The 14,961-nt window shown below is 56.1% G+C and overlaps 2 protein-coding genes across 6 annotated transcripts in view; both read left to right on the top strand.

The window, feature by feature from the left end:
* Nucleotides 1–7,013, top strand: part of LOC112991949 (uncharacterized) — a 51,457-nt gene extending 44,444 nt beyond the window's left edge. For all 5 annotated transcript variants that reach the window (XM_064507984.1, XM_064507980.1, XM_064507982.1 and 2 more), the window contains 4 exons: nucleotides 721–959; nucleotides 1,971–2,106; nucleotides 3,720–3,768; nucleotides 5,423–7,013. In XM_064507984.1, the coding sequence (XP_064364054.1) occupies nucleotides 721–959; nucleotides 1,971–2,106; nucleotides 3,720–3,768; nucleotides 5,423–5,574 (576 nt within the window). In that variant the 3' untranslated portion in view covers nucleotides 5,575–7,013. The remainder of the gene's footprint in view (nucleotides 1–720; nucleotides 960–1,970; nucleotides 2,107–3,719; nucleotides 3,769–5,422) is intronic.
* Nucleotides 7,014–7,848: 835 nt separating this feature from the next.
* On the top strand, nucleotides 7,849–14,273 carry HGH1 (HGH1 homolog). Its single transcript, XM_064508004.1, has 6 exons — nucleotides 7,849–8,466; nucleotides 9,304–9,404; nucleotides 9,613–9,711; nucleotides 9,807–9,898; nucleotides 13,306–13,428; nucleotides 14,025–14,273. Exons 1-6 carry the CDS (start codon nucleotides 7,898–7,900, stop codon nucleotides 14,196–14,198), a joined length of 1,158 nt encoding a protein of 385 aa, XP_064364074.1. The 5' UTR covers nucleotides 7,849–7,897; the 3' UTR covers nucleotides 14,199–14,273.
* The last annotated feature ends 688 nt before the right edge of the window (nucleotides 14,274–14,961 follow it).

Genomic DNA, 14,961 nt, shown 5'->3' with positions numbered 1-14,961 from the left:
AAGCAGGCATGAGCTGTGTATGAAATAAGCAGGTTTCTAGCTTAGCAAGTCAGTACAAAAAGTTTTGTGAAATCAAATTGTACTGTAGCAGAAAATCTCATCATTGTGGGTAAGTCACCTTAAGGAGTAGTGAGTTCTCTGAAAAAAGCGTCATTGATTCTGGAGCCGGTGTAAGGTGGCAAGTTCTTAGCGGCTCTTGCTGGATTTCAGGAGCTTTTGGTGAGCCCCTGCGCATGGAGTTGTAATACAGAGCTGCCTGGGGTTCCTGCAGTTAGCTGGCTTGAAGAGCCCAGGCAGCAGAGAAAAAAGAACAGAACAGCTGATGCTGAGTCCTCTGCTGCAGCATCAGGTGTCAGGACTCTGCTGCTCAGGCAGTGCAGACATAGCCTTTTGTCTGGGTGTGAATTACCCAGGTTCAGTCTCTATCTGTCTATTTCTGAAAGTCTTAAAGCAGAAGACTTGTAGTTTAACTGTGCTGTGAGCCTGTGAGTGTTCATGCCGCATGACTAGCAGATGCCTTTTGGTTTTTTGGGTTTTTTTCTTGTTTTGGAATCATGGAGATGAGTTAATTGTTTTTAAGCAGATGAAACCCCTTGAAAAGTCCCCACAAAACACGCAGTAAGAATGTGTGACAGATCAGTGTTGCCGCAACCCTCATCTGCTAACCTTGGCTGTTAACCTCAAGTTAACAGATACTGGACTTTTGTTTACTTTCCACAGGAATCAAAATATGGTCATGGAGAAGAACTTCCTGAGATTCCAGCTTCCAGTTTGCCAGAGGATTTACCAGCGGTTGGCTCCACTGCGTGTCAGCCCCTGACTGTTGGCCCGTGGTCGCATGCAAACAGCAGAAAGAGAGGAGGAGGAGGAGAAATCCTGTCGCAGCCAGAGAAGAAACACAAAGGCAGTGCTGTAGAGAAGAGCCCAGAAGTGAAGCCAGCCGAGAACCTCCTGCTGAGGTAACTTCTCTGCCTGGTCAATGGTGTGTTGTTCAGCCATCGGTGCTGCATGGAGCTGAAACCACTGGCTGCAGCAGCAGGATATCTGGCGTTACCCCTCCCTCACTCCCATCTTTACTCGCATAGCTGTTGTGCTTGTCAGAAAAATTACGGTTTTGAGACAAAGTGCCTGCAACCACAAGTTCAGAAAAGACAGTAAATGTGAGTAAAAGCTGATGTACACACATTTTGCAGCAGCACTGCCCAGAGTGAATGAGAGTTTGATAATGCTCCTAGTTCTGAGGCCCCAGCTGGCTGCCTGTCCGTGTAGAGAAAGTCCTTTCCGTTCCAAAGGACATGGCTTGGCTGGTTCCAAAATTGTCTCTCTTTGAATACCTGAGTTGGATCTGGTGCACACAGGAAAGATCTTTGCTCCCTTCAGGAAGAGCATCAGTTTGTGATAAGGCAAAGGCTGTATGGGTTCCTGCCTCCCCAGGACTTTCATACTGGAGTTTGGATTGGAGACTGTACAACTCTGTAGCATTGTCCTAGGCACTTGGTACGTCTGAGGAGGGCAGTGACAGCCCTGCTCAGTCACAGCTGCCTCTTCTTGCAGTGGAGCTTCCAAGAACACAGGCATGCAAAGACCTGTTTTCAGCATAGCTCTGTTAATTACCATTAATTTTACTAATTTATCTAAACTCACAAGTCTGCATGTTACTGCATATCTTTTTCTCTAGCCTTTTCCTGTCAGAGAGGAGGCAGTTGCAGTTGAAATGTATCCCGACTACTGAAGGTCTACACTTCAGCCCTTTTATCTGGTGCAGCCATTATCACTGTGCAGCCTTGCTGCCTTATCTGCCATGAGGTGTTCCTGGTTGCTCCTCTCTAGGGACAGGACCTTTGTCATGCTTTGGGCGTCTGGTGGGTCTGGAGTTAAGGACAACATCAGCTCTCTCTTTGCTTCTGCTTTTTGAGACTTAGGCTGTTGAAATGTCTTTTCTTGGTGACATTCTTCTTCTTCTAATTCAGCCAGCAAATACCTGGCAGTCTGGAGATCTCAGCCAAAAGCACTTTGCCAGGTGAAGCTGTGAGCGCAAGCAGAGCGTGCCTGCAAGGATGTTACCAGTGGACCGCAGCTTCCTTTCAAGGCACATCCTCATCTAAGGTACCAAACTGCTCTAAACGTGGGCCCCACACTGTAAGCACCCTGCAAGTGCCCCTCGTCCGGGGCTTCAGGTACTCTGAATTTTGGCGTTGGTCTTGTGTGACTGTTCTCCATGTATCTGACAAAGAAGTGTCCTTTGTGAGGGACTGGTTATCGGTCAGCTGAACTGTGAGTTCAGTGGGGTGGAATGGGGTCCTCTGGGTGTCCCCTTTGTTGTTTAGAGGGTGGCCAAGAAAGATGGGCTTAAGCAAAGAGTGTTGCTAAGCTGTTTGGTGCAGTGTTAGGCTAACTACAGCTGCTACAATGCAAGGATCAAATCACAGTAGAAATTAGGATGGCTTTGATCAGATTTTAATTACTCAGCAAAATAGTGAAACAAGTAACAGTTTAAATTCTGATGTGAACAGTAGCATGGATGATCCTGCTGGTTTTGTAGTAGTTCGAAGCACCAGCTTCCTTTCAGGCCAAAACCCAGCAAGGCACTATGTAGCGGTGATTGCCTAGTGAAGAACCTGCCTGTCTGCAGGACAGAAATGGCTATTTTGTCCCTAGATGCAGCTCAGTTTTACCTGTGCCAGCTGGTGATGATTGTACTGGTGTTTGACTTAAGGAAATACAATAAATCCTCAAGTCTGTTCTCCTCAGTGGCTGTTGAACATCTCTGTTCTCCCTCTTTCACACAATAACGTGGAATATTTCCTCGGCCGTTGTAACAGCTGGTTCTTAAATTCTAAACCATGCCAGCTTTGGAGTAATATGACTAATCAGTCCTGAACAATATAATGAAAAGCTCTGCGGAAAATTGATATTTTTGAGGAAATTCTGACAGAAATAAATATATTTCTTCATTAAAACAAAAGAGAGAACCGAGTTCAGCTTTGTATTTTGGGAATCTGGAACCCATGTGATGACTGTTGCTTATTTGAAACCAGACAACCGATCTGAAAACTCGGTCTTTAGTTCAGTGACTGTTCTCCTGAGTGACAAGTTCTGTCTTCCAACTCATCATCTTGTTGTTCACACAATCAAGACATGCAAAAGCAAAAATTATTTTGTAAAAACAAAAGATTGATACTATGGAATGTTTTGATTGTGGAATGAATGCATTTGTGCTTCCTCGTAATAACTCTTTGCCTAAACAGGGTGCTTTTGTCAGAATAAGTTCTTGTAACAAAGCAAAGTATATTCTCTGTGTCATGGCCTTGTGCAGGACTAGGCTAATTATTGTTTTGAGAAATGAGGCCATAAAGGCTGCAGGACTCAGGGAGCAGTCTAGAGTAGCATCTGAGAAAATACCTTACTGACTCACCTGACCACCTCAGATCCAGTTAAGACTGACTTTTGGCTCCTCACACATGTAGAAGTAGATAAACCAAGAAGTTTTTAAAAGGAGCTCTTAGTTAGTTGTTCCCCAGCTTATTTACCCCCTGCAGATTGCTGGCAGAACTGCTTTCAAAGCTTCTTCCTAAACAGCTGCAGCACTGACAGCTCCTAGGACTCTTGCCTTGTTGAGCCCAGAGTGATAGGAGCAGGAGCAGCTCAGGGCTCAAATCGTGCTGCTGCTGATGTGCGCTATAATAAACGTAACTGACCGGTTTCACTTCTTTCCTCAGGCAGAGGTGAAACGTGAGACAGACCCCTTCCTCATCCTGAGCTCGGCAGGTGAGTGATAGCATCCAGTGTGCGTTCGCTGTGGTGCAGACACCCAAAACATTCAGTCTGGGGTCTCGTCCCCTGCTATAGCAGATGAAGTGTGTGTGTATTCTCCTGCCTGCTCTGATCAAAATGGGCTGTTGCCTTTTGAAGCCTTGTCTCTGTGGCTGCACCCGCACTGTGAAACAAAGCGGAGCCAAGGAGTGACTTGACTCCTGGATGGTCCACTTGCCCCGAAGCAGGCAGGCAGGTTGGTCAGGCACCATGTGCCCTTGGCAAATGTCGGCTGGCGGCTCCCCAAGCCCTCCTTGTCCTTCCCCTGAGTGGACGGGGCTCGCAGGAGGATTTGCTCCATGCCCTTTCCAGGGACTGAGGTGAGGCTGAGCTGTTCCCCAGATTCTCCTTGCCTTTCTCAGAGGTGAGTGTGACGCTGCCTTTCGCTAGTCCTCAGGACCCTCTCCTGATTGCCAGGACCTTTAGGAGGTGAAAGCAGCTTGGCAAGGGCATCAGCAGCTCTCTCAGCACCTTAGTGTGCCTCCATCCAGCCCTGCGGCCATGTGTGTGCCCAACTGGCTGAAGTGCTCCCCAGGACCACCTTCCTCTGCAGCGCGCGATGCTGCACTCCTACAGACTCTGCCGTTAGGGACAAGGACCTGGGAGGCCTGACCTTACCTGTGAAAACCGAGGGAAAAAAAGCATTGCGTACTTCAGCCTTTTCCACGTGTTTGGTTATCAGGTACCTTGCCCCACTGAGCAGTGGACCACGTCCTCCTTAGCCTGCTGGTTGCTGCCAACGTCCTTTTAGAAGCATTTTTGTTCCTCATCACCTCCCTTGCTAGTTCCACCTCCAGCTGAGCTGTGGCTTTCTTCACTCCATCCCTGTATATCAGGACTAAAAATTTCCAGTGACTGCAGAAAATACTTGTCATACCTCATCTCATCTTAAATCGTCAGTAAGGCTCAGACACGGTTCAGAAAAACTGTTGTGGGGATGTTAAACCAGTAAAGCACTGCTTCCCGTTTGGAGACAATCATGCGGGTGGACAGAAGAGCTGCTGAGGGGAGAAGAGGTTGGATGACTCCCAGATTCATCCTGCCTCTCACTAGTCTAGCGATGCAGCTGCTTTCTTAGGGAAGGGAGAAAGCAGGTCTGTGACAGCCACCTGTGTTTGCTTTCTGCTGCGCTATACCCTATTGTAGGCAGTGCTGAGAGCAGTTTGCACGTGTGGTCGGGGCAGGGCAGACTTGCTTCAAGCCTCTCTTGTCTTCATGTGCTCAGTGCAGCTGTGTGGGCAGTGCCAGCCCAGGCTCCTCTTCTAGTGTGAAACCCAAAGAGCAGGGAAGAGAGGAGAACTGCAGAGAAAGACCGCTCAGGAGAATAAAGAGGGAAGGCAAAATACGTGGGGAACTAAAAGGGGGGGGGGGGATAGAGGTGAAAATATCCAGGTGATTAGAAGATGAAGAGAATCAGTAGAGGGGATAGACCGTCGTTTGCTCCAGGGCATGATGCAAGAGGGGACGAGAGAGAGAGACGCGTCCAGCCGCCAGTCCAGCCAGCAGGAGATGCCTGCAGAAAGGCTGGTGCCCGCTGGACTAGAGTGCCGATTCAGTAGTGACAAGTCCCGGCTGACAGCTCGAGCTAATCCTCCTTTTCCTCTTGCAGTCACTGCAGATGTCTCTCATGTCCCAGGCGAAGAGGGTGCCTGGAGAACGTGGCAGCCCCCAGAACCTCCGGGAGGCAGCAGCTCCGGTACGGATGCAAAGGAGACGAGTGGGAATGCACACCCCGCAAGGGGCTTCTGGGCCGCGCGGTAGTGCCTTGGGGGTAGTCCGTGTGTTTCGGTGATCTCGTCGTGGATGTAGCCAGACATTTGAGCAATAGGGAAGGCTGCGGATGTGGAAAGCTGCAGAAATGATTCAGAAGCAAATTACATCACACAATTTTATGCTGATAAATTACCCTTCAACAACCACTTGCTGAGCCAAATCAAGGCATGATCTACGCTCTGCTTCAGTTCTTGGCTTCCTGGGAGGAGTAAGTCCAAGAGAGCAAAAGAGAGCTCTGGTAGAAGGCTGCAACATTTGCTTGAATAATACCTGATAATTCTTGCCTTTGAGAGGAAAATTAAGCCAAATTATCCAAATGCAAGAGTGATACAGAGTTGGGAGTCTGCCTCTGTCCAGAACACAATTCCGGAATGCGTCCAGCAACTTCTCAACATGGCTTTGAACAGAGGAAAGAGTGAAACAGGTTGAAGCAAAAGAAAAGGAAAGGCTCCCTAAAAGCTTTCCTTTTAGTGAAAGACTGTGAAGTCTCTTGAAACATGTCTTTAAGTCCAGAGCCCTACAGAGTCAATTCACCAGCTTGGGGAGGGGAAAGGGGATAGTGTGAACTGACTAGCAACAAACATTTGCAATAATTAAGATCTCTGGCCAAAAAAGGAAGAAAAAAACACCCCAAAACCAAGGGCAAATAGTGTCATAACAGAAGGGTACCAAGCAATGGTTTGGTGGATTGCTTGGATCCTTGTGGATCGCAGCTGCACAGTATTTAAAATTCAGCGAGAATGGAACAAAAAAGAGACTATTTTGGAGTTTACAAGTGTTGAGTTGCACTTACTTAGGGGATTGTTTTACTGAATGTAGGATTAATTTCCTCCTTTCAACTGGCATAGCCAAAGGTTGTGGCGAGTAAAAGGCCTGGTTTTTCTGTTGGTCCAAGCGGCCGTCCTTGAGTCTCGTCACACGAGCACTTCTTCCCTGGGCTTACACGCTTCCGTGTCCGTGAGGACGTTGTGGAGACGGGGCTTGCCTTGAAGCCTGGTTAGATGAAAGGAGAAGCCCCAGGTGACGGAGGACTGAGGAGCGGAGTCGACGTGGCTGGTCCACGGGAAGAGCCCGTATGGTAGAGCTGCGTTTCCATGCCTTCGTTTACCAGTTTCATAAAGGCATTTGCGCTCTGCCGTCATCTCTGAGAGCACCCGTCCTCTCCTTCCTCTATCTGTCCTTCCCCCGTTGTGCTGCCTCGTAGTGTACATGCTTTAAGCATTTACGTTGTTGGTCAGGGACTTCTGGGAGTAAAGCACATAAACTTTGGGAGCCGGGCTCGCTGGAAGCGTATCCAGGTTGGTCATTTCAGAAGACCGAAGTTCTTTCCTTAAGCTGCTATCCCGTGCTAACTGCTGTTTGTTAAATCGCCCACTTTTATTTTTGCCTTTCCACATTTATATAATAAAAGAGCACGTTATTCCCGAGGGCAGGCTGTCTCTGCGGCCGTGCTCCCGTGCGGGGGGGGAGGGAAGGGGGTCTGTGGGGCTGGCGGAGAGCAGGTTTACCCTCTCTGCCTCAGCCCCGACGGGGTCTGGAGTTCAGCGCGGCTTTCGGCACCGTCTCCCGCAGCAGCCTGGTGTCCCGGGCAGGACGGGACAGCGTGGCCGGGGGGCAGCCGTGGGGTGAATTACGGGGGGCTGCTCTGCCTCGAGGCCAGGGGCTTCCCAGCACGGCGTGGAGCAACTTGGTTTGCAGAGGTTTTATTCCTGTTTGCACTCCACCACGACGTTCAAACCGTTGCCGAGAGCTCCCGGCCGGCCGCGTGGCACTGGGGCGCCCGGGGGCAGTGAGGGGCGCAGTGGGGCGCAGTGGGGCTCCAGGCCCTGCAGTGGGGTGCGGTGGGGCTCCCGGCCATGGTGTGGGTCCAGGGCTGGATGGCCGGCGCTGGCAGCTCCCCAGGACACCTGGGCTCAGGCGATGGCTCAGCCACGTGCCCCATAGCGCACACTGGGCCCGATCCCACCGCGCGCCCCATAGCACACACTGGGCACAGGCCACCATGCGCCCCATAGCGCACACAGGGCAGGGCCCCACTGCACACCCCATAGCTCACACTGGGTTGGGCCCCACCGCGCGCCCCATAGCGCACACAGGGCTGCTCCCACCACGTGCCCCATAGCGCACACGGAACGTCGGCGCTAGGGCCCCGCGCGGCGCGCGAGCCTCCCCTCCCATTGGCCCTCCCCCTTCCCGCCCTCTGCGGCGGCTCCAGGGCGCATTGGCTCGCGTGGCGGCGCGGCGCCGCCCTCTGCGCTCCCATTGGCTGTGGCGCCGCGGGGGCGCCGCGCGTGCTCCGGTGCCGGCCGCCATGTCGGAGGCGGCGGCCATGTCGGAAGCGGCGGCCGCGCCGGAGGCGGCCTCCGCGGCGGAGGCGGAGGCGGAGGCGGTGGCGGCGGCGGCGGCGCTGCTGGCGGCGCCGGGGGCGGGCGCGGCGGCGCGGGCGGGCGCGGCGGCGGCGGCGGCGGCGCTGTCGGGGACGGCGGCGGGGCGGCGGCTGCTGGCGGCGCGGCCCGAGGCGCTGGCGGCGCTGGCGGCGCTGGCGGCGGGGCCGGGCGCGGAGGCGGAGGCGGAGGCGGCGCGGCGCTGCCTGGTGAACGTGTCGGCGGAGCCGGCGGCCCGCGAGGCGCTGCTGGCGGCGCTGCCCGCGCTGCTGCCGCTGCTGCCGGGCGCCGCGGGCTGCGGGCTGCTGGCCAACGTGTGCCGGGAGCCGGCGGCGGCGCGGCGGGTGCTGCGGGCCCTGCGGCGGCGCGGCCCGGGGCTGGCGCCGCTGCTGGAGGCGCTGCGCGGGCCGCTGCCGCCGCCGCCGGAGCTGGGGCCGCTGCTCTGCAACCTCAGCCAGGTGCCCGAGGGCCGCCGCTGGCTGCTCAACCGCTCCCGGTGCGGGACGGGGGCTGGGGACGGGGGCAGGGTGCTGGGGACAGGGACAGGGAGCTGGGGATGGGTACGGGGGGCTGGGGATGGGGGACGGGGGGCTGGGGGGCTGGTGCTGGGGGCAGGGGCAGGGTTTGGGGGCTGGGGACAGGGGGCTGGTGCCGGGGGCTGGGGACGAGGGACGTGGGGCTGGTGCCGGGGGCGAGGAACAGGGGGCTGGTGTTGGGGACAGGGACAAGGGGCTGGGGCTGGGGACAGGGTGCTGGGGATGGGGGGCTGGGGACAAGGGACAGGGGGCTGGGGCTGGGGGGCTGGGGACAAGGGACAGGGGGCTGGGGACAGGGGGCAGGATGCTGGGGACGAGGGACAGGGTGCTGGGGACAGGGATGGGGGGCAGGGTGCTGGGGATGGGATGGGGACAAGGGACAGGGGGCTGGGCACTAGGGCTGGAGACGGGACAGGGTGCTGGGGCTAGGGGCAGGGTGCTGGGGACGAAGGATGGGGGGCTGGGGACAGGGATGGGGGGCAGGGTACTGGGGATGTGGGGCTGGTGCTGGGGGCAGTGTGCTGGGGATAGGCTGGGGATGAGGGACAGGGGACTGGGGATGAGGGCTGGAGAAGGAGAACAGGGTGCTGGGGGGGACAGCCTGGGGATGGGGGACAGGGGCTGGCAGGGGGCAGGGACTGCCTCTGTGTGGGGACAGGGGAAGGGGTGTTTGGGGAAGGGGCGTTTGGGGCAGGGGCTGGCTGTTAGGGGCTGGGACAGGGTGACGTGCATCGGGGCCGGGCTGGCTGGTCTCTGCCTTGCCGTGATGGTTCCCCTCCCTCCCTCCCTCCCTCCAGGCGCTCGATACAGCAGCTGCTGCCCTTCACGCAGTACAAGGAGTCCGTCGTCCACCGACGAGGCATCGTGGGGGCACTGCGCAACTGCTGCTTCGAGCACGGTGAGTGCCCGGCGCTCGCCCCGGCCTCGGCCTCGTCCCGGCAGCGGGACCCGTCCCGCCGGACGGATGCTGGCACCCGTGGGGGCCCCACGGGGCAGCGGGTGGGCTGTGCCGCACCGCGCCGTCGGCCTCCGAGCGGCTGGGAGGGCCGCGCCGGGCTTTCTCTGCCGGTCCCTCGCTGCGGTCTGCGACGCCGGCCTGTTCCTAGAGTACCACGAGTGGCTGCTGAGCGACGACGTGGACATTCTGCCCTTCCTGCTCCTGCCGCTCGCAGGCCCCGAGGAGTTCCCTGAGGAGGAGATGGAAAGTGAGTGAGCGAGCGTGACGGGCGCCGAGGGCTCGGGGCTGCTGGCGGGAGGCTGCTGGCCGAGCGCCTCTCCCTGAGGCTGCCTCCCCGCCCAGGGCTGCCCCTGGACCTGCAGTACCTGCCGCAGGACAAGCAGCGAGAGGAGAATCCCGACATCCGGAAGATGCTGGTGGAAGCCATCATGCTGGTGGGTCCCTCTGGCGCGAATCGCAGTGGGGCTGAGGTTGAGAGCCCCACATGGGGCCTTGCGCCAGGCGTTCTTCTGAACGTTCCCTGACTTGAGGGGGACCGTAAAAGCTCCAGGACTCTAGGTGCAGCACAGCCACAAGCAAATCAGCGTTTATTATTCGCTCTTGGATTAGTCTCTCAGTCTAATTTGCTATATCCAGGCACAAAATACTATTGTATGTGTGCTTCGGGTTTGCAAATAAGTTGCTGCCTTACAAAATTCGGTCCTTCGATGCCCCCTCAGTCACAGAGGAACCGTGGCGTGGTTGTCCCCTTTGTCCTGGGCGGGGCTCCTGGGGTTAGTCCAGCTCTCTGGAGCAGGGCCCACACCCTGTGGATGGCATTCGTCTTTTAGAGTTTCCCCCATTGTTCCCCCAAAAGCAGCGATTTAAACCGCTCACAAGCCAAATTGTCTTTTTATCCAATTAGGTCCCGTTGTTCCCTTATGTTTTTTGTTTCTATTTCGTATTGCTCTGTTCCCACGTAGCTCTACCAGGGGTGAGCGTTTCTGCAGCGTCACCTCCTTTCTTACCGCTGCGTTCCCACGCGGCTCTGCAGTGCGATGCCTCGGGCTGTAGACGCACCAGGGCTGCCAACCGGCGGGACGCACCAGCACGTACTGCTGGACCAATTGCTCTTTGGATGTAATGTGTTTACAGCGTCCTGTATTTCCTAAATATCCTGGTACACTTCATTGTCATTTCCAGCTATGGAGGTACAATATTTTTTACCAATCGGGGTACAAAAACCACCTTTTGCAGCTCAGATGCAATGGAGTGCCATTTGATTTTGCAATACCATTTGCCATATTGCTGATGCTTCAGCAGTAAGGGCTGTTACAGCGTCACTAGTATGGCTGTTTTTTCCAAAATTAGTGCTAGCTTTTTAATTTCTTTAATACTTTGTGCAGTGCCATATGTAGGAAAGAGGGTAGAAAAGGATCAGTTTCTGTAACATCTCTCTCGAATCTGCGAGAGCTCAAGAATAGCAGGCTCTTCACAGGTGTGACTTATGGCAGGGATTAATAGGCTTTATAACATACACCACCGCCGTGGCCCATGTTCATGTGCTCGTGTTCCACACACCCAATATGGCCCTGTTTTGCAAGTTTTGTGACAAGCGCTGGATGACTTTGAGAGGGTGACACTACGCCTGTTGGATGGTACCTCACCTGAAGTCACAGGTGCTGGAGCTCCAGTAGCTCCGCATGAGTAGCAAACGGGTATATTCTGTTTAATTTTTATAACTGATAAATTCATTTACATTCAATTTAACATCAGCGCAAGTCCCATTCCAGTTGTGGGGTCTGTCATTGAAAGCATCGCCCTGAGTGTTACATTTAGCAGGCACGGGAATCGGGAGTTCCCCCTCGGCAGGGATAGGAAGATGAGCACAGCCCCAGTGGTTGGCTGCACTTTGATCAGCTGCGTACTGGAACGTGGTCTGAATAAATGCAGTGCTCATGGTAGGATTTACAAAGCTTAATACACGTGTACGCTGTACAAGCCCCCCTTTCATCCTCTTTGGTGGTTGGCCCATGATCACTGGAGTCTGGTTGACCTGCAGTGCACAGAACAAATTATGTCTTGGATATGATCCAGGCTTCAGATATGATTAAGACATCGCCTTCTTGGCTTAAGGCTTCCTGTGAGGATCCCTGTAATGGTTTTTGTAATGTGACCCAAAGGGGCCCCAAACGTGGGTGTTTTAATTTTGACTTCAGTTCCCAGAGTGAATAGATGACAACTGTTAGGAATCATGTTAGCAGGGAATAAACCTACGTGAAAGGCTTGTGCTGTCGGACTCCCTCGAGGGGTTTCTCTATGATCCGGAGCCCAGACTGCATCCCATAACCCCAGACTCCAGCTAGAGTTACGGTGACGCCACTTCAGTTGATTTTTTTGCAGCAGACCATTTCACCGCTCCACAGTTTTGTTGCTCTGTGGGTGGTATGGGATGTGGAAGGTCTGTTTAACCCCGTGTTGCTTACACCATTCATTCACTTTCTTTTCTTAAAATGTGAGCTGTTGTTGGACTGAACTTCTCCAGAAGTAGGTATTCCTGCAAACCATCTGTCTAGGGCAGCCGCACGAGTGAGCGCGGTGGCACGCCGGGCGGGTGAGGCTTTCCTAGTCCCCTAACGACTTCCACCCCCCTGAGAACCCGCTGCCGTCCCTCGCTAGATCGGTGCCAGGGTCCAGTGCAGTCCACTGGCCTTACTCCCCGTTTACCTTCACTCGATTCTTGCCCTTTGTGGATGCCTTATTTCAGATCTTTACACAAATCACAGGTATTCACGATATATTGGTGTTCCCGTCAAGTAATCGGCTACCCGTGTCGCACTGCGTGTTGACATGACTCACCTTTTCTTTGAGGGAGGAGAAAGCTGCCTCCCGTTTGGGACCCCAACTCCATTCACTAGACTTCTTAAGAAGGTTATATAAGGGTCAGGCTGTGATACTAAAACCTGGGATATGTGTTTGCCAAGACCTCGGTGTGCCCAAAATCCCTCCGTTCCTCTTTGTTGATGGTCGCTGGGAGCTGTTGCAGAGATGTTAAAACTGCACCAGGGACGACGTTCCGTCCGCTAATCCGTCAAGCGCCTAAGACGGTCGTTTCCTGAGCAGGTCCCCGACGCGTCTCGATAGGGATTTCTATTCCTAATGCTTGTAAGTGCGAGACGATTAAGTCCAGTGCCTGTTGCACCTCCTTGCACACATCTCCCAGAAAGATATCTATATATTGTAACACTGTTATCCCTGGGGGTGTGGGTAATTTTTCCAATTCCTTGGCTGGTTGTGCGTGAGACAGAGTAGGACTGTGTTTATAACCTTGGGGTAAGCACGTGTATTCCTTACCAAGTAAAAGCAAATTGTTTTGATCTTGTTCAGGGATGGGGACCATAAAAAACATATCTTTAACATCTATGGCAGCCATCCAAATAAAATTCCCTGATGGAATCTTTGCACTCATTTCAGGAAGGTTGGGAATGGTGGCTGTAAGGGGCTGGGTGGCTGCATTTAACTTCTGATAGTCTACAGGCAGCTTTCACATCCCATTGCTCTTTCTTGTTGGCCATACAGGAGAATTGAATGGGGAAGCAGTTTCGACTGCTATACCCTTCTCCTCCAGTTCTTTAGTAAGATTGGTTATTGTTTTTACTGCATCAACAGGAATTTTATATTGCGGGATACATGTTATACGACTGTCTGGCAAAGGGGAGAGTGTTTGAAGTAGTGACAGTATCTGAACGTGCATAATGAGGTTATCATCTACGGGGTTTCCTATTTCCCTCTTTCTGCGCTCCTGCCTGGCCTCGACCCCTGGCCCGGCCCCGCTCACGCCGTCGGCTTGTTTGCCGCGCAGCTTGCAGCCACGAAGGCCGGCCGGCACACGTTGAGAGAGGAGGGCGCCTACCTGGTCCTGCGCGAGCTGCACCGCTGGGAGAGGGAGCCCGAGGTGCTGTCTGCCTGCGAGAAGCTCATCCAGGTGGGGACCGGGGCCTGGGCGTCACCTGCGTTGGGGGGAGGAAGGCAGCCGGGGCCCAGGGTGTTGAAGGGACCTCCAGGGCTGCCTGCCTTGTCCGGGGGCTGACAGTGCTGGGAGACATCCGTGCCAGCGGGTGACACGCTCACGTTCCCGTGCACCCCAACGCGGAAACGCAGCAGCAGGAGGAAGGTGTCAAGCTAAGGACTGAGCATCCGACTCGTCGGCACAGCGGTGCTGGGCCTGGGCGTAATGCTCGGAGCAGCACAAGGTCCCTCGTGTGAGGGACCCAGCAGGGCACGGGGTAACGGGGGACACGGGGCTCCAGGAGCTGGTGCTAAACACGAGGCCTTTCCGCTGAGGGACGCAGCCAGGCTCCCGCTCTCCCAGGGTTGTTCTGGGGTCGGATGCTGCCGTGCCGCTCGGAGCTGCCCCTCTGGGGACTCTCCTGCCCTTCCCCTCGCGCCGCGCTCCCGCCTGGCTTGTGGGGCTGGGGGACCCCTTGCAGAGAGCCGTGGGGAGGGGAAGGGGAAGGGGAAGGGCGGGCGTCTCGCAGGCCCGCAGCACCTCCCCGACCCTTTCCCCCCGACCCCGCGAAGGTGCTGATCGGAGACGAGCCGGGCCCGGGGATGGAGAACCTGCTGGAGGTGAGCGTCCCCGAGGAGGTGGAGCAGCAGCTGCAGCGCCTGGATCGGGAGGAGGAGGAGCGGTGGCGGCGCGAGCAGGCAGAGGCGCAGGGCTCGCGGGCCTGCCCCGAGGAGCTGCCGCCGTGACCGGCTGACGCACACAGCCCGCGGGGACGGCAGCCCGAGCAGCAGGACACGTGCACTCAATAATATTTAATAGTCCTCTGGTCTCCGGTGGCTGTCCCTGCCGGGGTGGGGGGCACCAGGCCTCCCCCAATTCACGGCAGGTTGCATGGGGGCTTCCGCCTCGCGGACGGGGCGTAGAGGGAGACGGGTCTGGAGGCAGCGTCGTGGTGCGCAGCCGCTGCAGCCTTGCTGCGGTGCCGTCTGGCCCTGCCGGCAGCCGTGGCCGGCTTGCGGGAGCCGCGCTGGAAACGGCAGAGGCCGGAGAGCAGGCTGGGCCGGCGCGGGGCGAGCCAGGCCGGGCGCTTGGAAGGAGGGGCCCCGCTGCATCGCGCGCACCGTCTCGTGGGGCGGCCGCTCGCCGGCCTCCATGGCGTAGAGGATGATGCCGCTGCGGGCGACACGGGGCTGCGGAGGCTCCCGGCACCCCTTCCCCCCCGGCCCTCCCACCTGCGGATGCCCCACGCCTGCCCCCGGGCTCCCTCCGGGGCGGTCCCCGTCCCCTGCCGCGGCTGGGGGGTTTTGGGGTGCCGGGTGGCTGTGGCCCCCGGGCTGGCGCGGTGCCGGAGGGGGTGCAGGGCTGGCGGGGGCAGCACCCACCGGTGAGCTTGATGGAGCCGTGCTCGTCCGGCAGGATGTTCTCGCGCTTCAGGTCCCTGCGGGGAGCACGAGGCAGGGCTGGCCTCACACCGCGTCCCCCACTGCCAGCCCCCGGGCCCTCGGGGGA

The sequence above is a fragment of the Dromaius novaehollandiae genome, chromosome 2 (genome assembly GCF_036370855.1).
Source record: "Dromaius novaehollandiae isolate bDroNov1 chromosome 2, bDroNov1.hap1, whole genome shotgun sequence".
Lineage (NCBI taxonomy): Eukaryota > Metazoa > Chordata > Aves > Casuariiformes > Dromaiidae > Dromaius > Dromaius novaehollandiae.
This window is presented reverse-complemented; position numbering and strand designations above follow the sequence as displayed.